Source organism: Lepisosteus oculatus, chromosome 17 (genome assembly GCF_040954835.1).
Source record: "Lepisosteus oculatus isolate fLepOcu1 chromosome 17, fLepOcu1.hap2, whole genome shotgun sequence".
In the NCBI taxonomy this organism is placed as follows: Eukaryota; Metazoa; Chordata; class Actinopteri; order Semionotiformes; family Lepisosteidae; genus Lepisosteus; species Lepisosteus oculatus.
The window spans coordinates 8,519,850-8,547,272 of NC_090712.1; the positions used below are offsets into that span (position 1 = coordinate 8,519,850).

Here is a 27,423-nt window from a genome sequence, read left to right on the forward strand (position 1 = left end):
ATACGCCGCTCTCGTTTTCTCTCGGCTGGAGGTTCCCGGATGTGTTGTACTGTTGCACCTCCCCCTCTCTCTTCAGCCTCTCTCTCCGCCAACAGCCTCCTCCGCTCCTTCTCCCCTCCCTGCGGGTCTGCCCGAGCCACTGCAGTGAAGCCGTCATCGGTCGAAACAGAGAGAGAGAGAGGGCGAAAACGAGCGAGCAAAAGCAAAGCGAGTCTTCAAAAAAAATATATCAAGAGCTGCCTGCTTGCAAAAGAGAGAGATCGCCACCGAATTGCGTCGTTTCCTCACTCTGCCCCTGAAATCCGTTTGTATCCCGGTACCAGAGGAGACATTTCAACCCCCCAGCCGGTAAAATGGTAAGAACGGCTACCGTTTGTGTATATAAATATACGTCTTTATTTCACCAAATGAAACCACGCACACACACAAGAAACCACAGACGGCAGACTCGTCAAAATACACCGTTTGAGTTCCCGGTGCATCGAGACACGCAGCTCTTTTAGAAAACGGAGAACAACCAAGTGTTTTTTTTTTTTAAATAACGCCGTGGTGTTGTAATACGTGTGTATGTCAATGTGGCCCAGTTACACTTACTGTTTCTCCTGCCTGTTAAGTGAATACACTCACGCATTAGATCTGCTAAGCTGTACTTCTATGCACGTTTTGCACAACTGTATTTTTTTTAATGGCGCTTGTTAGTAAATGTTGGAGGAGATGGTAATGCTGTGTGAGAGGTGCCGAACTGAGGTGGAATATTTTTTCTTTATTGAATCCACGCCACGATTATGCGATCCCGACCGCCTTTTGTTCACGTTTAACCACAATAAAATGCCCTATTTTAGACTTGTGCACGCAATCCTGGCGAATGTTTACGTGGCTTTCCGAATAGACACATTGTGAGGGCGACGTCGTGTGCAGCGCCCGCAGTTCTCTGTAGGCTGCTGCTCACTGAAGTTCAAAAAGGAGACGGGATCCGTGTGTCTCTTTTACACGTATCCTTGCCGCCGTTTGCACACTTAATGTGGAGGCGATTTCCTTGGGGAGGACACGGGGCAGGTGAATTTCCTTCGGCACCCTGCTGAAGTTAGAAGAGCTGTTATTTTCAAATGGTTGCTTGTGTGTTTTCGTCGTCAGGACGAGGCTGCGTCCATCATTCTTTTCAGCCGACCATCATCGGGTTCTCAAATAACGCCCTACATATGTCCCCCCCGCCCTCCCCACGTTTGATTTCTAATACAGCTCTTATAGTGGATACAGTGTGCCAAATTTTGCGTCATCTGTTTCTGCAAAGTCGTCGGCGAGAGGTGATTTTCTGCCGTATTCGTACAGGCCTCCCCAGCTTAGAGCTGTAACTACTGTTCAGTTAACACTCCTGTGTGATGTCTAACATGTATAGACAGGTTCTCTAGTCGAATGGCTAAACTGGATGAATGCAGTGTTTTAAATAAGTATGCTATACAGACTATACACATCTAGCTGTAGTGTTGGTTGTAAGGACGCCCTTTTCTGTGACATTCGCTGCTGTGCACACAGATATCGGAGATACCGCAGTTTTCTCTTCAGGGTAACTTTTGCCTTGTCGCCTACACTCTCGATTTCTGTTTTCATTCATTCGTCATTTCGTCGCTTCTTTAAGCTCTCAGTGACCTTTTACCCAAGTATTGGTGAATGAGACTCCTTGAGCTCCACGAGTTTTGCCATTCGGGTTTTCCCTGTGGCTCCCAGCAGCCTCCACTGATATTTCCCCTTGACACCTAACAGCCAAGCCTTCCGCTCCCGTTTTTTCGATTTTCTTGGTAGCCGGCCAATTACTGCTTCAGTATAGCTCTTGCCCTATAAGCTGAAGACAGATTGCCTTATTGGAGGTGTTTAATTCGTGACAGTTTTTTGGGGGGTGGTACAGTACTTGGAAGTATTGTACAAAACATACAGGGATGAAGGTCTGTGGTAGCTCAACTTTAAAAAATTATAAATGGATTTGGAATTCCTGTGAAAGACACTTTTTTTTCTTGGACTCTTGTAAAAGAAAATACATTTTACAGGTCATTAGGATACAAAAAGGACAAATTGAAGATAATGCGTTGCACTGTAAATGAATTTCTAGTTCAGTTTTTTCTTTTGTTTAATGGTTTGTTACCTCTTAGCTTCCTGGTATCTGCCTTCCACTCTTCCACTTGCATAACCACTTGTTTTCAGCTGTTTGGTTGGTTTCAGCAGTAGTATAGAAGAATCCTCTGTAGAGTTTAAAACCCAGAGGAAAAACGTACCTCATGAGGGATAGGGTGTAGGGGACTCCTAACTACAAACATTAAAGTCTCTTTACCATTTTTTGTTTTTCTAACAGGAGTAAAACTTTATTTCTGCAAAAGTGGATTTCATTTTTACAGACGTGATGAGCACTGTAGTTCCATAAAGCTAAAGGTATCTGCAAGTGAATTGCTATTCCTGGCTCACTCATTCTGGGTGGTGAAACATCATTGTGAACCCACACCTTGATTGTAGAGGAGGAGGAAGTTGCTCTCACTGTAGCTCTTCAGCTTTGGAGTTCCATCACAGATCACAGAAGTCATGTCTTATCTAAAACCAATGGCATCTTTTACTTTCACACAGCGTCAGTAAATGAGATATTAATATTTTGCATTATGGGCATGCTTGCTTCATAGCCATGTAGCACTGCTTTAGCATCATATACTGCAATTTAGGATGTCATTGTTTCAGATATATCAGTGTAAAGTCAATCTACATAAAATTATTTAGTTTTAGAGCCAGGTCTGTGTGGTTTTGAAGTGCTTTGGAAAGGTATAGCAGCACTGATTAATCATGCCCTTCTTCCTAGGAGAGCAGAAAAAATAAAATCATGCAGTGAGGAGTCACGGTTAGGTCAGGACTGCATAAATCTGTGCCGGTAGTTGAATGTAAATAAAGGTAATCATGATGTCATTATATAGAAAACAAACTGGTGACATGGTCTAAGTCACTATACAGATATGTCTTCCTTGTCTGTTTGGGGTCGTGGTATGTAGCGGAGCGGTGGCTCTGTGGCTAAGGATCTGCGCCTGTGACTAGAAGGTTGCCGGTTCAAATCCCGCGGCCTGCAGAGGAATCCTACTCCGTTGGGCCCCTGAGCAAGGCCCTTAACCCTAACTGCTCCAGGGGCGCTGTACAATGGCAGACCCTGTGCTCTGACCCCAAGCTTCTCTCCGTGTCTGTGTCTCCATGGAGAAAAGCTGGGGTATGTGAAAAAAGACATTCCTAATGCAAGAAATTGTATAGGGCTTATAAAGAAACATTGTAACATTATTAGCCTGTGCCCTTAGAATAGAGATGTCCCCTTGGACAGCCCCTTCTAGGACTGGTGTATTCATTTTATGTTTACATAACAGTTGATGTACAGGTAATAATTCAAGGATACTTGTGATTTTGGAAATCCTATGTTAATTATGTATTGGGGTTTTCTGTGGACCTAGATGGCTGAGGTAGGGTGGGACAAACTAATGTCAGAAACAGTGAAACTGTCTGTTACATGAGTAGACAAACCACAGTAGTTCATGTGTTTCATGCATTGTAGAAATGCACGAACTGCACCCTTTAACAAGAGCAGAAAATATTTGGACTGTGGGTGAAAACCAGACCAGTTGGGGAAAACGCTCATAGACATGAGGAGAATGTACAAGCTTCCCATCAAAATCACCTTAGTTTGGAGTTGAACTCAGGACCCAAGAGAAACAGCAGTGCTAATTGTTGTCACTTTACTGCTTTAAATGGCAATAAGGCCTACACTAAGTGCAGCATGAAATGAAATGGTCAATGCTTAAGACGGTGATTATTTGTGAGATGTTAGATGATTGTTACTAAGATTGAGTATTTGGGCATTTACCCTCTATAGCAAGTAACAGTTCTTAAATATGTGAGCATCAGTTGATCTCGTTATAGTGAAAACACACAATGGAATAGAAAAACATTAGAAATCAAATCCTACTCTAGAAATGTTTAGAAAGTAATTAAAGCTGCAGTGTTTTAACATTGTTCGTCATCTACTTTACTATAAATCCTTTGTTTTGCAGTGTTTACCCTAATATAATTTAAAGCGGGGAAATGTCAGCATTCTGCTAGACTACATTCTGCTTGAGTGATCTGTGCTATTGAAGGTGAATAAAAACTTGTCTAATTTTGGAATTGAGAACAGCCCCTTGTAGTGATAGGTGCAGTCCCTGTTTGCTTTTTTCCCCATTTATGCTATCTGCTCTGGGTAACAGATTCATTTTCAAGTGATTAAGCATCGGGTCATATTTTATAATGGGTGAACTTGTTTCTGCAGAGGCTGCACTTTTTAGCATTCTTGTTTCTTCTCAAAGTAGTTTCACGCTGTGTTTTCCTATGAAGATGCCGTGCTGTTTTCTGTAAACATTACTAGCCAAAGCAGACCTAAGAAATGTGCCTGCCTCTCTGTCGATCATCACTGTCACAGTAAATGTGGATTAATTTATGTGCATTCCTGAAATTAAAATTATTATTTTTTTAAATGAGCATATGAGTGGTTTTCAGAAATTTGAATAATTGTATGTAGATACTTATAATACTATAATAATGCATACTAAGCAGTAAACAGCCTGTTGAAACATGATTAAATGTGTATGGGAGGAAGTTAATGCAAACATTTTGAAATCTGTGTCCTGTCGCAGTATTTCCTGTGGTGATGGATCCCAGACAGAAAAAACTGCTAAACATCTTCTCATTTTTCTCAGTCTAATGTGGTCAAGTGGATGTGCATTTAGTAGTTTTTTAGTTTTGTAGCCTTTCGGATCACACCATACCAGCCAGGAGCAGAAGAACGCTTGCTGTGGCTCACTGTAACCAATGTTGAAAGAAGCTTTGCCGTGTATTAGTAAAAACAATCTCTTGTGAGCCTGCTTAGTTTCTATCGAGCCAGTTTTTGAACGGTTTTCCATATTTCACCTCAGAAAAAAAAATCTCCACAGCCTGTTGAAAACTTGGATGGAAAAAGTTTGGAAACTGGAATTTAGCAAGAAAACTAGGAACAGGAGGAGATAGAAACAGTGCAAACTTCTGACTTAGTTATCTAAAAGTTATAAAATAACATACATTTTTAATATACATTGACCACTCAACATTAATTCTTTTCTTTTAATAAACTCAGATTTGACAAAACTGAGTAAGACTAATAATATGTAGCATTAATTTTCTTATGGTAACAAGTATCCTTGTTGCATTAATGGTTTGTTTCCATTAAGACATTTACCTAGTAGCTATTGCAAGAAGTTGGCACCACAGAAAGCATAGTTTTATTATTATTAACCCACAATTTAATGTGATGCACAGGACATTAAAAAAGAATCATTCAGGGAAGGCTCGTGTAATTACAGTGCTTTTGTGTGGCTCAGCCAGTAAAGACACTGGTCTGGTGTTCAAGTTGGATATTACAGTCCTGATCGCTGGTTTTGAACCAGAGCAAAGTTGTCAGTTATTTGTAAATGGGGTATCCTGACCAGTGGCACTAGAGTTGGTTGTGCTTGTCATTGGTAAAGTGTCTCTTTGGCTTTCCTTACAACATAGCTTTTTTTTAAAGTGAGTCATTTTGAACTTGTGCTGACATTGTCTTCCAAGTTAACAGATACAGGAAATGCCTAGAAAATATCGGTGTTTCTTATCCTTGCCTTCTGGAAACTAGGATCAATCCTGTGGCTTTATTTTGATGAGAATTTTTTTATTTTAAATTTGGTTTATTTGTTGAATTGATTACACATTTTAGGGGTGTAGGTAAATCCTGAACCAGGATTACTTGTGAATTTAAGAAATAGAAGGACGCTGACATAAATTATCCACAAGTAATTTATAGTGCTTTTTTATTCATAGCTTATCTTTTCATTAAGACCTATAAAAAAGAATGTGCAAGTAACTTTGTTTGCTGAAGTAAGAGATGTTACTTAAATTGTGACATAGAGTTTAATAGGCTCCTGTCGTAGTAAAAACTGAATGATTGAGTAGTCCATGGCTGCTCTACAGAACACAGACACAAGCTTTTTATGACCATTTCTTCTTCACTTGTTTTTCCTGATTCACCTTAATGAACTGGATCTTCTTGCATGTTTGTAACATGGTCAGATTTGATCTCTTGTTAAAAACTAAAAGAACTTTACTGTTCTGTGGTGTTTAGTAATGTTGTTAACAGCTGTAATCCATTGACTGAACACTGTTATGTTTAACTTATTTGCTTATAAATCCATTGATTGATTTTATTAAGGTATGTGCAGTAGGCATATGATTTGCATATGATACAGCAGCATAGTAGCTGTTACAAACATCAAATTCTTCTTATCCTAATGAAGAATTATTTAAACAATATGAAGGGTATTAAAATGGATAAAACGACAGTCATTATGAGTACATTGATCATAAGTACATTACTTTGGGTAAGAATGTAAAAGAGGTTGCAAAGAGGTCTTTTGGCCCATCATGTTTGTTTGATAGTTTGATAACTGAGAAAATCAAAGATTTTGTTCTGCTGTTTTTTTTAAGAAGCATGTAGTGTGAGAATCAACCACCTGGTTGAGAAACCAGTTGCAGATTATCCCAACTCTTTGTAGGAAGAAGTGTTAATAAATTTCCTTTAAGTTCCCAGTTGTGATTTTTTTTGTGTCCTTGATTGGCTGCCGCATCTGACATCATAATGTTGAGCCACTTAGGATTTGACTATACCTCTTAGTTTTGAATACATTCATATCAGATCTCCTCTAATTCTCCTTTGTTCTAGACTGACAATATTTAGTTCCTTTAACTTGTCGTCTTGTGATAATCCTCAGAGATTGGGGATTATTTTAGTTGCACTTCTTGAACTCTTAAGGCCGTAGGGTCATTTTTGTGGTCTGGTTTTCCAGCCATAATGAATAGTTGTTGAGGCTCTGGATTTCAAACCGTGAGGTTATGGTTCAGATCCCAGGTGAGGCACTGCTGGTGCACCCTTGAGCCTTTAGAGTGCTGTGCTAAAATGTAAAAACGTAAATCACTTTTGCTGATGCTTTTATCATAAAAAATCAGTAGCTATGATAAACATGGCCTTACTAGTGTGTTGTAAAACGCGAACACAATTCCCCTTAATTCCATATTGTTTTCCTATACTGTATATTCACATTTTGTTTGCATTTTTTATTACTTCCTCACATTGTCTTGAGGACGTATAAGAATGTACATCAATACCCACTTTCCTTTCATGTGTAGCCTCCTGTAGCTTGGAATCACCCATGCAGTATCTATGTATTTTCCTACTTCCTGTGTGGATGATTTGGCACTTACTAACGTTGAATGTTGAGTGCCAAGTATCCACCCAGTCCACGATTTTATGTTTTTTGTAGGTTTCCCTTGTTTTTACTTCTGCTTTCCACTCCCCATATATTTGTTGAGCCCTGAGTTCTCTTTGACTGTTATTTTGATCAAATGAAATGACTTTGTTGCAGGAGTCTAGTAACTTGGGTCTGTTGAGCACTTTTGCAATTCAGAGATGGAAATGACGTTACTGTAGGTTGTTCATTTAAAAGTTATTTTTGCATTTTTTTGATTGACTGTTGGACCATGAATCCTGAGGAAGTCAAGGTTAGAATTTAATATGGTGCATTCATGAAAACATCTCATGATTTATGAGAGTTAACTATAATATCAGCAGTGTATTGATAAATCTTTTAGTTTATTTTTAATTCATTTTAAAAAAGAAGAGTTGTTCTTTAGTTGGTAAGGCTACAGAACTGAAATAATAAAGCCTTTTTTACCTTTAGATGGCCCTACATATTGAATAGAATTTGCCTGTTTCTATCTTCAAGACTTAAATTGGACATAAACTCAGTAACAAAGTTGAAAATGATCATATGCTGTTGTTCACTTAAAGTGAATTTTTCAGTGTTTTTGATCCAGCATATTCTTTGGCTGTTGTCAAAATTTAGGAGTTGAGAACTCCACTATCTTTATCACAAATGCTGTATGAAATCAAGGCTGACAAAATGCGATCTTGAATACCTAACATTCCAGCTGTACAAATTGTAAGCTTCAGCCAAATTTTAGACATGACCTTGAAAATCAAAGAGCAACAGTGTTCTTTAATACCAGGTTCTTTAGCCTTAAAGGGCAATGATGCTACTTACAAGTTTACTTCTTGTTATATATGTATTTTTTTGGACATCTTGACGCAGAACAGTACTCATCATTAGATTAAACTGCTGGTCATCTAAATTGGTGTCAAGGTTTGAAATGATAACAGCTGATTGTTCCATTGCTGGCTTAATAATGTACGAACAGACCCTCAGTTCCTTATGTGGTGTACTATAGTAGCTGATCATGACCAAGCAGATCAGCCCTAAGTCATTAAGACCCTGAGGTGTCTTGGTCTGTTGTTGCCTCTAGGTACATTATGCTTCAGTTTCAATTACCATGGTTAAATCAGATAACAGTTGCAGATCATGATGTTTTAGGTTTCCTGCATTTTTTTTGATGAATCTGGCGTTGCATTGTGTGTTGAGCAAAACATTACATCATCCTTGTTCTTTAACATGGATGCACCCAGTGGTTGTTTGAACATCTTTAAAACTGCAGTCTTCTTGGAAATGGCAATGAAAATGGAATGATCATAAGATTTTCCTGTGAATTGTCTGCTTTCAAAAAATGTCTTTGATTTCCAGTGTTTTCCTGTCTTATAAGAAATCAATTTGATTTTAAGTGTTTTGAGGATATAGGATTTTTCAAAGAAACCTCATACATTCCTTCACTACAGAGGGAGTGCAGTGTTGACATGACCTCACACTTACAGTAATCCTAATTCCTGCAATCCCCTCTGCCTTAATTCATTATCTGTGAAGCCTAAGATTGAAACAGCATTGAGCCTTAGTGCACTTATAGTGGTAGTATAATAGTCTTGTACCACTTGAGCTATTCTTCTTGTAAGGCTTCTTTAAATGGTTCTGTCAATTATTTAAGTGAAAATGCCTCTTTAAGATCAATGGCAATGCAAGTCACAGGTTCACTACTAGATTTTAATGGATATCTTCTCACTGACCCATACACGTATAATATTCCTATGCATTAGAAGAAGATAAAATGTAGACCCTTTCTTGAAAGGAATTACAAAGGGAAATGAATCATGTCTCATTGGCTTATGGTATTGGGCATTTAACTTTGTATAAATCACATGTAAGTAGGTAAGGCTAACAGCTAGGTGATTTTCTATAATATGCTCTGTTCGCATAATTATGTACTCTACCAATGGTTGCTCTGGAAGAGATACTGGCCTTAGTGAGTATCTTTGTTGTAATTTAGCTGAATGGCTAGATTGCAGGAGCCAGTCTTTTAATTGTTAGCTAAGTGAGCAGCTAAAATGTTTTTTGACTAATCTACTGTTAACGTGAGCAAATCTCAGAGTGGTATTGTCCCTTTTAATAACTGTTGGCCAACACTGAAACTACCTAAAATGCAAAGGCCTCATGCTTGCTCCTGTTGTTACATAGCTGCTAATTGTCTTGCACAGTTTGGGCTTAATGTTATGTTCAAATCCAAATGAAGATCGTCCATTGACAAATACATTTTTACCCTTTGCAATACATTTGTCCTGGTAGTTGTGCTCTTGGAGGTACGTAAAATGTAAAGATGTCAGATTACTGGTAAATTACAATTTAATCTGAGGCTAATCTTTATCATACGATAATTTAAATGTACAGTATTTTTGTCATGTTTAGGTTGTTTAATTGAGCTTGAGGTTTAGATGAAGTATTGATAATTTCTGCTAGATATTAATGTTAGTTAGTGGGTAGTACTTGGGTGGAGTGGTTAGTATTGCTACTTCACAGTGCCAGAGCCCTGGGTTCATTTCTAGACCTGTGGAGCTATCTGCATGGAGTTTATTTTCTCCCCTTGTTTGCTTGGGCTTCCTCTGGGTACTCTGGTTTCCTCTTACAGTCCAGAAATGTACTGGTAAGATTACTGGCTTCTACTTGCCAGTGTGTGTCTGTGACTATCTACCTTGAGGTGGACTGGTGTTACCCTGCCTTGCGCCCATTGCTTGGTGAGGTCTGGTCTGGCTCCCCTATAACCCTGAATAGGAAAAGCAGTTAGAAAATGGTTTAATGGATTAATGTAAGTATTGCCTTTTTGTGGAATTGTACAAGAGTGAGCTTTCCCAAGATATGTTTAGAAGATTTTCTGTGCAGGAGGGCTGGGGGTTTCTAGGATTTAATTAAAATGGCATTCAAAACATTTTTTGTTCCACAGTGGTGTTCAACAGAATGTGAAATTCTTAAAGAAGGAATGTGTGTCGACATGCACTTGATTGCTATTTTCTCTGTTGCATCGGATACAGAAACCAGAAAAACTGGCGTTTTTGTGGAAGAATTTCTTCTGATACCAAAGCACATTTCCCTTTAATATCTTGGGAATATAAAACTTTAATTGTCTTTGCAAAGTGTAAGAAAGGAATATGAATGGGCTTCAAATAAGAAATTATCAGGTAATTTAGTCCTGATTTATGCTACACCCTGATCAATCGTTGTTTGAGATTGCCTCAGGTCTCGCCAAATGACAGGCATGTTTTAGATTGATGTTTAACTGAGGTTATCACAGCATGTTCACTGCATTTGATATTTATGATAATTTATCTAAAATATCAAGGTAAATAAGGACTTGGTTGGTTTTCAGATATAAAACACCTGTTAAAATTAACAGTATTTCACAAGCCACTTTGGATTAGCTTCTAAACTGTTTTTGACCAGTTAAACATAAAACAGAATAGATTAGTTAATCTATTCTCAGAATAGATTAATAAGGAGCTAGTGGGTAAGCAATGTGAATGTTAACAAAACTGCAATTTTCCCTCAGATTTAATCTGGAGCGAATACAAGCGAGAGCTGTATAGTTTTTGGAATCTTAACTCTGTAGAGGTTTATGGAACATGAACATACTGTTCATTCTGTACCCTTACTGCCTGTTGTTACAAAGTGACATTTTTTAGAGCTTTTAGTTTTTAGTTAATTACACAAAGCGATTTTGTAGACGAGAGGCGAAAAGAGTGGCATTGCTGAGCAGCAGCGATGTTTCAGCACTTTTCACTGGCCTTATTCATTCTCCTCCCTCCCTGCCTGCTTTCTGTGAAAATGAAATGTGCCAAGTAAGCTGTTCGTGAAAGAAGACCGGTGACGATTCGAAGTCAGGATTTCCCTGGCTGGAAACACCATGTAGTGTCTTGCATAGCTGATGAGGCAGTGCAGATATCAAATGGATGAGCGCATACGTGCTGTAGAGAAATCTGCCAGACTGCTAGAACTAGTAGAGAACTTGGACCATTCAGACCCTGGCAAAGTGCACAGTCTTCTTCAAAATTAAAGAAACACTAAAAACTGAAAGGCTGTTATGGGGGGAAAAAACACAAAGCGCCACAAGATTCTGTAATTAACTGGGTCTTGAGTTCTTCAGTGTATCTAGTGAAGTCCTCTACACAGTTGAAACAATGAGTCTTTTAGTTGAGGCCTTCTCTTTATCAGTGGTTCATTTATAAACACCATGATATACAGGAGCATAGCCTCCTAGCCTCACTATAAATGGCTGTTATCTTCACAGAACATAGAGAACCTTATTTATTTTTAATTGTATTTGTAAGTAGCCATTTAGCACATGTAACATTTGTTTACATTGTGCATTGTCAATATTATTGTTAGCCTCTTTCGAATTAATAAACATGCATTTTGTCTTATTTGTTTTACCATGAATAATAATTATAAAAAGACTTTGTGAAACAGTTCCCTAATGCACATTGTATATATTCATATGGTGTTTATTCAGTAATATCCAGATATTTATATCTACTGTATTTTGGAGTTGCTGTAGGGGTAAGCTATATCAGGACTCTTAAATCATGTTATATACCTCCTGTATTGTTATGTGTTATACAAGAGGATCCAAGTGGATCTGAAATTAACTTATCTTGGTAAAGCAGCTTATGTTGATCTTCAAGTCCATATATTTGGGGAGAAAGGCATAATGATTCACAGACCTCTGTGCTGGTAATGTGAAATAAGCTTGAGGCTCTGCAATGTAATAAAATTTTGTCGACTGGCACTTTTACTTTGAAAAATACTTAGTTTTCTTTATATTGTGCAATAAAGCATTCTAGGGGAAATATAAAGCTGTAGTTGTGAGACCGTAGGCCTAGTTATCATTTTGTTTTTTTCTGACAGGCTGGTACATGTATACCTTTCAAAGCACCAGAGGCAGAGTGAAAGAATTTTCGTTCCTAAGCTTTGATGATTTAGATGCGAAGCACAGCACACTGCCCCTCAGAATTACTGAAAGGCATTTAAGTCACCCCCGCTGGTCATTCATTTTTTTGTGCCATTGTGTTTCTGTGCATAGAAGTGCTAACATTGGGCAAATATCATTTTACTGAACAAGTGAAAATCAGGGCAGCACATAAAAAAATTATGGGCACCGAGTTTAGAAATTTAAGATTTTGTTGTAAGTTGTGATCATTTTAAATGTTTTTAAGCACTTCTTTATTCAGATGTCATTAATAATTTAAAACATGTTAACTACATATAACAGGTTATGCAAGTACAGGAATTGCTTTTCTGGTATAAAACTAATAGTTCTGTTATTTTTATTTTATGTTTTTAAGAACAGTTTTTCCTTAACCATTTCAGACAATCGAGTACTAGATTAATTAATTGCTTTATAATGATCCCTGTTTATGCAGACACCGGTGAAACTGATTGGTATGTACCTTCGCTGGAAAAGGTGCATTGACCATCGTTAAAGGTCTGTAACTGTTGTCTGTAGAATGATTTTGAAACTCTTCTAAAGGCACAGGGAGGCTAAGGACCTGTAAATTCAGGTGATGCCAAATTCTGTGTGTTACTTAGGCTGTTGAATAATGGTTTATTCCATGCTGTGTGGTGGGGCTCCAGTTTTTCTGAAGGGTGTTACCCACACGCTATGAAAGGCCTTTTTATGCTGATGAAATTCATGATTTCAGGCACTACACCCTGCCTCTGCATAACTAATCTGGTCCCCTGTGCAGACTGCCTGAACCAAATATCTGTTTTAAACATCTTGGGTTATTTTGAGGCTATACAGCAGGCTTTGCAACTACAGAAATTGCTTTTCTTGCCTTCTTAGGTTACAGTGTTTTGGAACACTAGATCATTTTGGGCACAGTGGCAGCAGATTTACCATATGTGGAGAAATTGTACTTGAACTTACAGATCACTAAGGAAATGAGTTTTGAAAGAATTTCACAGTAATTTGCTTAAGTACCATTTTCCCTTATGGGGCTAATTCGTGTTATATTTAGTTGGAAGCAGTATTTTTCATCAGTTTCATATTTCCTGAAAGTATCGTAGCAAAACAAAGATGGTTATTAAATGCTGTACTGGTTACTAACTGTTTTATTATTCAGAGGTCTACAATTTTTGTATGCAATGCAAATTACGATGTCATTTGAATGAAATGACCATCTCGTAGAGTGTTCCTCCTTCATTTCCTCTGAAGTTGCTGTAGACATGGTGCTGAATGATTATCAAAGAAGATGGTCAGAATGCATTCATTTGGTTTTAATTGTGCAGGGGGCAGGAGGGTTGGAATTAAAATATTCTTACCTGGTCAATTTTAATGTGCTCTAGCACTGAATGTTCAATACGTAATGCAACAGCAGGAAGATAAGAGGTTTCATTAAAACTCTGATACTGAATATCTGGCTGTGTAATTTGACCGTGTTTGTTATTGTTAATTGACAAGGGTGCAAGTACTAGATAATCCAATGGTTAAAGTTGGCAAACAAGGGTAGTCTCTTCTATCAAATACATGTTTACAGAATGTTTACAATAATTCAGTAAACTTAAAGGATATATATTCTCTGTTTTACAATCCTTAAAAGCTTAGGTATATAAAGCCAGGGTTAAACTGTAGCATGGCGGGGAAACTCTGAAGTGGAAGTAAAACATAGGTTTTCCTGTGCTGTTCTTTCAGGTGTATCATCTTTGGCCCTCTGATGAATGTTGATTGGTGGCCTTTGAAGCATTTGGAGTTCACCTCTATAATAAAGTGCTCTGTCCAACAGGGTTTGAGATGCTGTAGATGTGTAGATATCAACTACTTTGAGAACTTTTATGTTTCATTGCTCTCTTGCATAATTGGAGGTGTTAGGTGAATTACTAAGAAAAGATTGGAGAATATTTCATTTCATATTTGTAGGTTTCAGTCTTTGCATTAAACCTTAGTAACATTACATATTTTGTAAAATATCTAGTTTTGGGAGAATAATCTGGATAATCTGATTCCATCTTCTGTGCTTAAATAAATGCATGTTATCAGAAGCCATTTCTGTTTATGTAGTCTCTACAGAATTTTAAACCAAAGTCCATTTCTGTTTATGTAGAAATGAAATGAAGTGAAATAGTCATTCTGTAGATTGTTTGGCACAGGATTAGCTGTTCACGAGAATCTACATAAGAAGATAGTCATTTTTCAGATGATCCTATTATGGCCATTTGTCCACCCAATGTTTTTAACACTTAGAGCTGTTCTTTTCAGTTTATTTACTGGATCGGAGGGGAAACCTCTGTTTACAGGTTTATAGAGCCAATAAGTAGCGTTACTTTTGTCTGAATAAATGCATTTTTAAAAATTTTCTGTTTCTGATCCGATTCTTGTTTTATACAGTAATTAATTGTTTTTTTCTTTCCTCTTCAGGGAAATGAAGCAAGTTATCCCTTGGAAATGTGCTCGCACTGTGAGTATTCGGATCATCTTTACTACAATATCTGTCTTCCTACCCCCATAGGCCTTAATTTTTCATTTCACTTGCTGTAGTTTTGTACTATGATTTTCTAAGGCTTCTGTTCCTTGCTTATCTCCAGTCTTAAGATAAGATCACTTTATTGGCCATATACAGTTTCTTGTATTAGAAATTTGTCTTTTTGCATACCCCAGCTTGCTCTCCATGAGACACGCAGACAGGGAGAGAAGCCTGGGGTCAGAGTGCAGGGTCAGCCATTTATATGGCACTCCTTGAGCAGTTGGGGTTAAAGGCCTTGCTCAGGGGCCCAATGGAGTAGAATTCCTCTGCTGGCCTCGGGGATATGAACCGGCAACCTCTCAGCCACAGGTGCAGATCCTTAGCCACACATCCACTGCCCCTACATTTATATCTTATGTATATCTTAGCCATACATTTGATGTGATCTGTGGTTCTGTGTGTCACAACAGTGATACTTATGTGGAAGAAATGTCTATTCTTGCCCATATACCATTTTGATAATCTAAACTGAAGTTCTAATGAAATGCTTCAGCCATTAAGTGCCAGACTTCCCCACAGAGCAGTTGCTTACAGTCTGGCTTTGAGCACATTTCTCTTGATTACCTTTAAAGGAGTTCAGTGCACATGCTAAAAAACAGCGCTATGGCCAAAAACATTATCACGATAAACATTTTCATATCAGTCGATATTGATAAATATCACGATAAATGCAAATCATTATTTCTTTAAAGTTTAAAGGGAGATTTTTTCTCCTGGGTGAAAGTTGAAGAAACCAGACAGTTAATTGGAAAATTAAACAACTCTTTATTTTAAGAAGACGATAAACACTTGCCAAACAGCAGAAACATTAAACAAATCTGAGGTAGAGAGTATTCAAGTCTTTTTTATGTCAAAATATGCATGAGTAAAATTTACAAAATAAATATCTTAATAGAAAAATTAAATACTGCAGTGTGATAAAACACACATAGAAGATGGCTCAGACAGACTGCAAAGTTTAAAGTGCTTTGTTTTATGTCTGATCGTAAAAAGCCAAAATAGCTCCAAATTACCCAAGTTGAATGACCTTTTCTGTCACTACATTTGCTTCAGTGTTGCTCATTTCTCCACTCTAACTACAATCCTGTCAGCCACCGCCGTGTGAGTAAACAGCACCACGTTAGACCACATTAGGTCTGCAACACGCACCCGCACTCACGCAGTATTTTGTGCGTATGCGCATATCACGCGCATATCCAACTTATACAGCTGGGTGGATTGGAGTAACTCTGGCAACATACCTCATCTAAAGGAACAACAGTGTTTCTGCAGCAGGGACTCAAACCCACAACCTGTCATGAGTCCAGTAACCCAGTAGATTGCCGTTTAAAAAAAGAAGGTAGCAGATTACCCCAAAAAATGTTATCAAGGAATTCATCACAGGCCTTAATGCACCTTATTAGTGTGCAGGAAAGTTCCAAGCCTTTTGTTGGATAGTGGGAACTTGGGTCCCATGTATGTTGAGGGCAATCTCTCTGGTTTCCCAGACTGACAAATTTCTGTGGGAGGTTCAACATACAATATTTCCAGATGAACACAAATGTTGATCCAGGACAGCATTTGTTTTTTCTTAGAGTGCTTTCATAAATCATTTAAAATAAGTGGTGATGGGAGGAATTAGCTACATGAGCTAAATTGCTGTTAAAGTCCAGGTTTTGTACTACGAGTATGTTTTTAGTTGTGATATTCCATGTTAATTGGTGTCCTTTGGTTGTCTGTTTAGAAGGGTTGCAGGCTCAGTGTCACTTCACTCATTTGCAGCTTTACTATATATATGTGTTATTTACCAGATTGGTAGGATATACTAAACAAGATAGTCTTATATAGTGCTTTTGTCAGGTATTCTTGCTGTTCTTAATTAACTTGGCTTCAGAATCATAGTCACAGTCAGGGTGACTGATTCACACTTTGAAAGGGACAGCATCCAATAATTTCATTAGTTTTATTTTTGATTACTTGTGAATTTATTTAGAAATAAAGTGACATAAGTTGAAATCTGAAAAAATAAAGTTGGAGTATGTAGCCGTGTTAGCATGCTGCAAAGGAACAGTTGATGGTTTGTTCCATGCTGAAATGAAAAATGAACATTTTGGCTGTGGGGCATTCTTTAGGCTTCTTCACACACCTTGTGTCTCTTTTCTTTTCAGCATGGAATAAACTTGACCTCTTCCTATGTACTTGATATGTAACATTAAGAAAACAAGTTAAGTGATCTTACCGTATTAATACTTGATTAAATAATACGGCCAGCTACAGTTGTGCTGTATATGTCTGGCCTTTCATTCAGAAACAATGAAAGATGCTGTGGATGCTGAAGGACAGGAAATGAACAGGTGCTTGATCTCCCTCAGCTGCTGCACTACGGGTGTAGCTCAGGTGCAAGCTGGGACATTTCAGCTCCCGTTCTCCTCCCTCTCGCAAGCAGCTGTTGTTCCAATCAAGAAGAGAGGTGACATGAAATCAATCAGCCTACTTGCCACACTCCTTAAAAGAGAGATTGGCAATAAAGAGATGGCAATTTAAAGACTAAATGAAGTATATTTTCTCTTAAGTATAGGGTTAGAATCACAAACCATGTTGGTGAATTTAGTGTATTTCCAACTCTTCTAATTTAAAGACGATTAGGAACATATTTTTACCTAATGTTCTCTTAAAGCAGTGTAATCTGTTTCACACTACCAATAAATATTTTTGACTTTAGAATGAAGAATAGGTGTTAATTGTTTGAAATCTGATGGTGTTTTTGAAAGATTCAACTTTCAAAGCTAGGCATTGCAGAGAAAAGCAGCTAGTATATTAAAGAAATGATTAATTACATTATTTCTTCTACTGAATACACAATAGACAGTCTTAGCCTTAATAGAGCACCCTTTCCTTATTACGCCTCAATAAAACCATTTTGATTTATATTGTACTTTTTACCTTTTTTAAAAGAATATTGAAAACATACTGGCTCGAAATTTGTTTCAACTTGATGTTTACAGCTGGAATTAGAGCAGAAAACATATCATTAAGCAAAATGCCCTCATGTTCTCTGGCACCCTTTAATAATCTGGTCATTGGTCCGGTAGTATGTGATTTCATGAAGGTATGCAGAGACAAATTAGCCTAGCTGTTAAACTGGCTCCAACTCTTTCTGTACCAACTGATGCCTAAAAGTGTCACTGGCTGTCTGCAGGTTCCTAAAATAACCTGTATCAGTTAGCTGGGTTTCCTTGTTGCTAGGGGTTTCCCTAGGTGGGGGGAGGGGTTGGGGGTTGGGGGGATTTCTCCACATCTTGTGCTATAAATACTGCTGCTCTATATTAAGCAATTTATCATAGACACCAATTCCTCTTTATATTTTTTCTTGTACCTTCCTTCAGTTTTGGAGTTTAGTCATGCCTTTGATAAATGAATGGAATGTAAATGAATATGCTACAGTTATTAAGAACAATTTTATTAATGCATGGTGGCCAGAATCCTCTTTCCAACCTCAGCACTTTTGCACTTCCTGATTTGTGAGTTGGTGTTGAGGTTTATACATGGAGCCAGAGATCCAATTAGAGAGAGTTTTAACAGTAAAAGCAGCATCAATAATAGATACTGCATTCTCTGGTCTTTTTTTTACATAAAAAACAATTACCGTCTTCATTTGTAAATTCATTTATCATGGTTATGTGGCTGCCGGTACAGAAAGCAGGTCAGCTGCTTTATTGAAACTGTGGATATGCTGTAAACAATCTGGTTCTAAAATTGTTTGGTTGTTTTATATGTATTTTAAAAACCAACTCCTTTATTTATTGCTTTAGATTAACTGTTATGATATTCATATAAGGTATAAATGTGCTGTTACTGAGACTGTTTGCTGGGATTGATTTAGAGTGTTTTAATGTTATTTGTCAACCCACACAGTCTGCAAGTTAATATAACAAGGTTATACCAAGTGTAAGGGCACGTTACTTCAACCTTCATTGGTGTAGTCTCAGGACTGTGTAGTCAGTATAAACAGAGGGATAACAAAGGCATACATTAATGACATTAAATGGCAGATCAGATGGAAAAACATAAAAAGGTAGCTTTAAATGATCTGACAGCCAGAATTGAAAGCCTATAACAATGTGCCTGATTTAATTTATTCTAACATGAAAGAACATGCAGCATCTATGTGCTGCATTTTACTACCCCATGAATATGGGCATATTATGTTCTTCTTTTGCATATTATTGCTTTCACAAAGGATTTCACTGGCATGCTCATATTGTTGGATATATGTGCATGTCTATAGGAACATGTGGGGTGGTATGAAAAGCCTTGCTAATATTAGTCTTTTGTGTCCATATGATCTGAGCTGAGGCTCTTCTTTGCTGCAGGGTTCCTCCTGTGTGCTTGTTTGCCCTTTTTATGTGGTTACTCAGTGACTGTAAAAGTTGAAATATTTCATTATTTTCCTGCATACATGTAACCTCAAGACACCCAGAACCCTGTATTTTTTAATCTTTTATGAATCTGTTTATCTTTATTCCTTGATTTGAGTTATTTGAACTGTGTAGTTATATTTTGTCAGCTTTGGGTGAGCTTTGTAGATCTAGATTTTTGGTACAAAAAAGCAGTCAGGCTAATCTTTGTGTTTTGCAGTTTAAACTTGGCTCATGAGCTACTCCGATGCTGCTGTTAACAGTTTATTCAGTTAATTTACCTTTTATAACAAATTGTAAAAGGTTTAATTTATTAAAGAGCATCTACGAAAGCACAACTAATATATTTATATCTGTATAAAAGTAATCACATTTGTGAAAAGGTTATATTGAACTTTTGGGACATTAAAACATGCCTTTACACGTGGCTGTTTGTACTTCAGTTTAAAATGGTTTAGAAATTGTTACCAAGTAATTGTACTACTTTTTATTGAAAGTAAAATTCAGTTTGTTCTGTCTGCCTTCTTCTGGAAATCAGTCATTTTGCCCCCGGCTAGGAAATCTTGATTACAAGGAACTTTTTTGTTTACAACCTAAGAACCACACCTAAATCTTTGGTGAATATGTATTAGCATGCTTAGGTTATCATGCCTGGATAGTATGTATAGAAAGTGTTCTTTGTAGGCAAGGTAGGAATTCATTGGATTTGTGCTCAAGAAAATACTTCTCCTTTATTAGAAAACTACTTGTTTACCCAGTGGAACCTCTAGTGGTGCAGAGATGCAATAGCAATGATAAGTCAATACAGTACTTTAATTTGTAGGCTGAGCTTTCCTCTTCTGTGCCTTGGTAACTCCACACCTGCTGGTTCAGACTTAACTGGACTAATTCATTGCTTAATTGGTACCTATTCAAAGTTGTCATTAATTTAATATTGATCATTTTTACGTGGTTTGGAAAATATAATTAAAAGGAAACCTTGCAACATGAAGAGCTGAAAACAAGTCAATAAATATAAGATCGTTAAACAGTTTTCATTATAGAGCTGAGAACTCTGAAACAAATCTGCATGTGGAGGCCTAGAGGACTGCATTTTCATCAGATATAAATGGTAGATTAAATTCAGTTTTATTGTTGGATTGTTTTATGAGAATATTCTTCATTCTCTCTGTGTATGTAGCTAGGCCATATATTTTTTTAAATGTTTACTGATCACATTGCATTCTTCAATAAACAGACCTTTTCACATTATAGAATCAATATAGAATCACAATATGGTAAGATTTCTTTGCCATTGATCATCACAAAACATTCTATAATGTCAAAGTGAAAACAAAATTTGGCAGATTCTCTTGAGTTATAAATATAAAACAGAAAATAAGTGATTGCATAAGTATTCACCCCCTTTACTATAACACACCTACATCGGCTCTGGTGCAACCAAATATCTTTAAAAGTCACAACATATGTTAAATAGAGTCCATCTGTGTGCAACTAGGGGGTTTCACATGAGTTCAGGGTAAAACTAGGTCATGAAGACAAAGGAACTTTTAAAGTAAATTTGGAATAGGGTATACTTTGTATACTTTCTAAACATACTTCTGAAACATTGTATATCAGTTTTCTTTAATATCATAGCATCCTGTTTGTCAGGCTCCAGCAAGTTTACTGTTCCTACACCTTTGGCCACTCTGATTTCATAGTTTTGTATTTATGTACTGTACCTATATATATTATCTGTTTTTTTTTTAATATTTCACTGTCAGTTTCATTCTTGCTTGCCTTACAAGGTTTTTTTTCCCCACTTAAAATCTTGTTACATATCTGTGAATCAGAGCTTTTTTAGCAGACCATTAACTAATTGATTTTATGAATCCCAGTTCTAAATTAATAGCATTTTACAGATAACCCATGCTTTGTTCCTTAAAATTGTTACATTGTCATGTTGTATAACATAATACATAATTTTTGCCACATTTACAAGAGTGGGGCTGAGCGATAAAACAAGATACCAAGATAAAGGCAGCCAACCTTGTGAATGCTACTGCAGCCTTAACACAGCTGGGTCTTTTCTCGAAAAGTCAAGTCATGACAAATGAAACAGTCCTAATAAGATGGCATACAAGACCAGCAGAGGCTACAGTATGTACTTTAGAAAAATGGGGGAGAGGGGTCTAGATATAGAAGAGGAGGAAAGGTCAGGGACACTACAGGCAGCAGGAGGAGCTGGGTGACGCACAGTATGACTGAATACAAATGCAATTTGCTTGAATTGTTGAAAACTGATAATACTAGAAAGGCTATGTTACTTAAGTAGCACATTTAAAAAAATTCTTTAGCTTGCAGATTGCCTGAACAAATTATTCATGCACAGGAGGCCCCTACACATTCTCTAAATGTGATGTGCTTTGTTAAGAGAACTGTAATCACTTACATTCATTTTTTAAAAAAAAAAGGATTTTCAGGTGGTGACAAAAATATACAGAAATCTGCATCAAGGGCCCCCAGCAACAGCTCTGCTACTTGTTGAAGCGCTTAATCATTTGTTCGTTTTTGATTAGTCATCAAGTAGAAGCATTATTATATGCTTTCAATAGCACAGTAGAAAGATGAATTAAGCACACTGCCATTTATCTGTTCAACTAATAATATTCAGCATTCCGACACCCCATGCATTGTTCGGATCTCTCATGTGGCCTGTGTAAAGATTAATAGACATCAGTCTTTCAGGTGGACTGATTAGTGTTGCCAGGAGGGTCATGTGACTGGGTGAATGAGCTTAGTGTTAGTAACCCAGTATGTTATTTAAAGGCTTGCCATTAGTATTGTGCTAGAGAACTGCGTGTCGAGATCATCATGGCCGGTACAAACAAGAAACTGGGTAAGCTACTGCCTGTGTGGCAGGTCTTTACTAAATACAGTGAGTAAACCAAGAAAAATGTGATGGTAAAGATGTAAAGGTGCTGTTTTTTTATTTTAACACCAGCGTTACTGATTGTAAGTGGAGGTATTGCTTGTGAAGAAACAAGCTGCAGTCTGTGAGCCTGTGCGATCATCATGTTTTTGAACCTGTCCATTAACTTATTTTTCCTCTCTTTCTCTCTCCTCTGTTCCAGTTGATGCTGATGAGATTAAAAGGCTAGGAAAGCGATTTAAGAAACTCGACCTAGATAACTCTGGCTCTTTGAGTGTAGAAGAGTTTATGTCCTTGCCAGAATTACAACAGAATCCCTTAGTACAACGAGTTATTGATATATTTGACACCGATGGGAATGGTGAAGTTGACTTTAAAGGTAAGACTGAACTCTACAGCGCATTTAAATTCTTAACGATCTCTTACTGTAGTTGGCATTTCACAGTTGTCATTCACAAAGCTTTCATCTGGTTTCCTGCCATTTTCTAAACCTTCCATTTAAGGGGTTTTAATAAAACATGAGCAAACAGACTTGTAACTCATTTGAGATCCAGCTTCTTCAAATTGATGTGATGTGTTGTCCTATTAATGCATTAATAAGTCACAGTAGGCATATGCTGAAAAATGTTTACCTTCAGAATGAGAGATTTTTATAAATGATTAAATCTAGTTTTATAAAAAAATGCAGCTTCAAATCACTGTTGGAAGCCCAACATCCTTGACTGCTGTATTCACATTTGTAAATGGGTTGTGGCACTAATCGTAGGGATTACCCCAGAAATGGCTGTAAAAGAATAATAGAGATTGCCTGTATGTATATGAAATTAAACGCTGCACACTTTTTTAACAAACACTCACACCTTATTGCTTTCTGATCCTTATTGCCTTCTTTGTCTAGTCTATAGATCAGGTCATGCAAGTTTTTTAGGTAGCATAGACGTTTTGCAATAATAAAACAACAAAATGCATGTATGCATGCATTGTTCTTTACCTCAGGCATTGAGGTAACTTAAATTTGTATATTAAATTAATATCGGATGTGTATTTTTTTTTGTTTCTAGTTTATTTTTGTAATTGGTCTGTCTTAGCTTTTACAGATTTTACAACATCGTCATAATTAACTAAAGGGTTTTTAAAGTTTTAAAAAATATTTTACCTCTGGTTGGAAAACAAATTCTGGCTTGCTCATGTGAGACAAACCTTATCAGCTAACTTTAGTGAATGGACAACCATTGCTTTCACAGTTTAAAACTCGAATGGTATTCTGCTTTACACTCTCTGCATGAAATTGAATAAAAATAAACACATTTTATGCTTATGGAAAATTTTCTTCTGTAGTAGCTGTATAAATACTTCATCTTTCCTAAATCTTTAACCTCCCACTGCCCTTATGATTTTTACTGTGAAACAGGTTGCCCTGTCTGTCAGTTGTGTGTTTAGATCTTTCTCAGCTTCATTAAATGGAGACTTAACAATAACTAAACCCTAATAAAGGTAAGCCATTTGAAAGATGCCATCTTAACTCTTTTTGACTGCCCTCTCATTCAGGTCTAAGACCATAAGTTGAAACTAGTAAGAATCTAAATAAGTGAGACTATAAGACTTTCTTATTTACATAAATGCTTGTAAAATCTTCAATTTAAGTATATCTATGTTTTAAAGGTTTTTAACTTTTATTGTTTAGGAATGATCTATTAGTTCAACTGGGAAAATGTTTGTTCTGTGGAGAAATCCATTGACTAAAAAAACACAATAACTATATTGTTTTTTGTTCTATAGAGTTTATAGAAGGTGTTTCACAGTTCAGTGTCAAAGGTGACAAGGAACAGAAACTGAGGTGTAAGTATAGTGATGTTTGTGATATATGTTTAACACTATTGCCTTTCATAGCCTGATAGGATGTGTTTATATTTTAGTTGGGTACAAAACACAGTACATGGCATGCAACATTTTTAAAGGATGAGCACTTTGAAATGATAATGATAAGTTTGTGATAGTGCTGTTAAGCCTGAATGATGTCTCAACATGTTCTAGAGGCGTTTCTAAAGTCTTGGGGGTTTATTTTCAGATTCCTGTTACATTTTTTTTTACTTAAACATTTGGCTAAAATTCTACATTTACTTTGAAGACGAGCACTTAAAAGATTTTTAAAAGCTTTACTTTACTGTCAGGAACCTCAAGATACTATCACTGTATCTGCAGTATATAATTACAGTATTTAACCTTTCTCCTGACAATAGCTTTGTGTGTAAAACATGAGGAAGGTATGATCAGTATGTTCTGTAGCATATTCTCTGTGCACGTGTTCCGGGCATTGTTTTTTTCCCCAATTTTCCCATTCCCATTGTTTCTCCACCTCTTCATAGTTGCCTTTCGTATCTATGACATGGACAAAGATGGTTTCATCTCCAATGGTGAGCTCTTCCAAGTGCTAAAGATGATGGTAGGAAACAACCTCAAGGACACTCAGCTTCAGCAGATAGTTGATAAAACCATTATTAATGCAGACAAGGATGGAGACGGAAGAATATCCTTTGAAGAATTTTGTGCAGTAAGTTTGTCTAAAACATTCTGCTTGTTTATCTTCTTTCAGTTTACCTAGGCAGATGGGAACACATCTTTGTAGATTTCTTCAGAAACTTTAATTACAGCCTTTTTCTGTAATATGTAATTGACTTGTTTTTGACTTGTGTCTTTAGCTTATCTAGACCAAAATCAAATTGCTTTGCAGTCAAAAGAAGAAACCAATTTAAATTGGTTTGAATGGGAAGCTACAAAGAAGGGAGATAATTCCACCGTGAAAAGTAGAAAGTAATAACTCCTAAAGACACTTAACCAGAAATGTTTTTTTCTACTTTTCAACATTAACAACTATAAATTGTTGAAAAGAGATGTGATTCCTCAATAGTGCATTATTGCTGCTGCACTGATGTAGGACAGAGCCATGTTTACAGCAAGGCTGCTGGATTACTTACAAGTCCAAGAACATTAAATATCCTGTTTTGTGTCCCTTCAGGTTGTAGGCGGCTTAGACATACACAAAAAGATGGTAGTGGATGTGTGACTTGTCACTCATCTCCACGCAACACTTCTGCTTTCTTCTCCATCTCTGAAGATCTGCTCAAGATGTCCAGCAATGCTCTCTGTGTATTTAAATGGAAGTATTTTCTCTGTGAAGCCACTTTTTCCAACATGAGCCTCATGAAGCCAACTAAGTGTTATTGAACTTCGATTCTCTCAATAACTTGGTGTAGCACTTTAAAGTCTGAAGGACAGCTTATTGCGGAAAGAGCATCTCAGTATGGTGGAGGAAGGGAAGGGGTTTGGCTTGTCTTTTTTTATTTTGATTTTTTTATATTTATTTTGGTCTTGTCTTTTTTTAACAAGGAAGTATATCTATAGCTTTCTAAAGGGGGGATATGTAGTTAGATGAGGTGTAACTTAATGTACTTGATTTCAGCAACACAAAAGAGTATGAAGTGCCAAGCAGAACATTAAGAAACCAGTTCATATATAAATACGTACCATCCTTTAGTTTTTTGGAACTGGTAGAAGTACATGAAGTACTGCATGATTGGTTTAATGCATTTTTTTCCAAATACGTCCGTTTTCTATTTACACTTTATATGAGCTGATTTGATTTGAACGTTTAAGCTTTCAATCACATTAACAAAATATTGTCGAATTTTTGTAACAAGGGGATTGTATGTTTTATTTATATGTTTATATTGTCAGGGAGTTATTCTGTTCCTTGTTTTGCTTCTGCTATACAGTAGATAGAACTAGATGCCAAGAAGTTGACATGTCTTTGCGCATACCAAACTGCAGTTTACTTATGGTAGGTAGATTTCTGTGTTATTCTGGTAACTTTGTAAAGTTCACATCCATCAAACTATCCCCTAAGTCATCAATTACAGCAAAACATTTCTATTAAAATCAGTTGGAACATTTTAATGTATTTTGTATTTTATTACCTTTTAAACAGCTGTTAAGGTAAATGTTTTGAATTTTGATTTACTTTGATTATACTATAAATGGTAAAACCTCAACAAAATAAGTGTAATGCATATAGTTTGTAATCCGTGAATATAGGCGAGATGCATCTTGCTTTATAGTGATACATTTACTGCAGGCAGCGTTAAAAACTTTTTTTTACCAATATATGTATATTAGGTAAATGAGGGATACATTTTGTTGACCTTTTACAGTTTTTAACGGAGGAAAACTTTACTTTTAGCTAAATTTATACCTCCATGTTACTTTTTCAGTGCCCTGTGTTTTCTTTCTTAAAAACTGAGTTACTCTTGATGTGTTTCAGTGTGTTGGATTTATAGTAGAATACATTTGTGAGTTTAAGGGTGTGCATTATCCAGGTTCACTTTACTCCCCACTTTCCATCATCCCTTCCTAGTTTGAGGGTACAATTGGCTATAAATTAAAAGGTTCACAGAAACATCTTTGGTTTGGAATTTGGCTTCTTTAGTTAAGCTACTGATTGCTCAGAAGGCAGGTTCCACTTCAGACTTTAGAACACAAGCACCTCCCTGCCTTAGCTGTTCTTCAGTTGAGTGCTGCACGTCCACGGGCTCTGTGTGTAAGAGAGATCCAGGTACTTGGTGTCCTTGCATGACATGGAGTTTTTTTTGCATGTAGATCAATTTTGAAATGTTCCTCTTGTTTACATTAATTGTAATGTTCATATTATAAATAAAAATGTTGCCAAACTTTGGTTAATGTTAACATAATTAAAAAAAACTCCACTACATGTATCTTTTATCTTCTGGATCAGTGTGTTGCTCGAATTCCGGCAAACTTGCATATCTGTTCCAGTGTCAACTGCCATGTGCTCTGCTTCAAGGGGAAACAGTTTGAGATTTTTTTGTACATAAGAATTTATTTACTTTCACTTATCACTCTCTCCTCTGTGTTGCTAGTGTGTTACTTAGGCTGCAATTCTAGACTTTAGTGCTAAGATTCATTCCTTTTCAGGGAATGAGCTTTCAGTTTGTGTGGGAAAATGGTTAAGTTGAATGTTAAGCTTTTTTTTCTGCATGCTGCACCATATGCTGTGGGAATTGAAAACTTCATTCTGTATGAAAATGAAAATAAAACCATTTGAAGCTTAAGTTGATTAAAGCCTCTTGAAAAAGTTTACTTTTTAAAAAGCTGAATGCTCCATGTCTATAAAAAATAAATTAAAACTGAACCCAGTCTTTTAAGTATACAAATATACTTCATACAGTACGTGAGAAAATAAACCCTCCAGCTGTATT

At 36.7% G+C, this 27,423-nt stretch overlaps 1 protein-coding gene across 2 annotated transcripts; it reads left to right on the plus strand.

The window, feature by feature from the left end:
• Nucleotides 1-59: 59 nt before the first annotated feature.
• Nucleotides 60-27,276, plus strand: LOC102695292 (calcineurin subunit B type 1). Of its 2 annotated transcripts, XM_069179956.1 has the most exons (6): nt 60-356; nt 14,734-14,773; nt 22,353-22,529; nt 23,930-23,989; nt 24,517-24,701; nt 25,167-27,276. In XM_069179956.1, exons 1-6 carry the CDS (start codon nt 354-356, stop codon nt 25,212-25,214), a joined length of 513 nt encoding a protein of 170 aa, XP_069036057.1. In that variant the 5' UTR covers nt 60-353; the 3' UTR covers nt 25,215-27,276. The 2 variants fall into 2 exon arrangements, with proteins under 2 accessions (XP_069036057.1, XP_006638793.1); XM_006638730.3 differs by lacking the exons at nt 60-356; nt 14,734-14,773 and adding an exon at nt 21,775-22,117.
• The last annotated feature ends 147 nt before the right edge of the window (nt 27,277-27,423 follow it).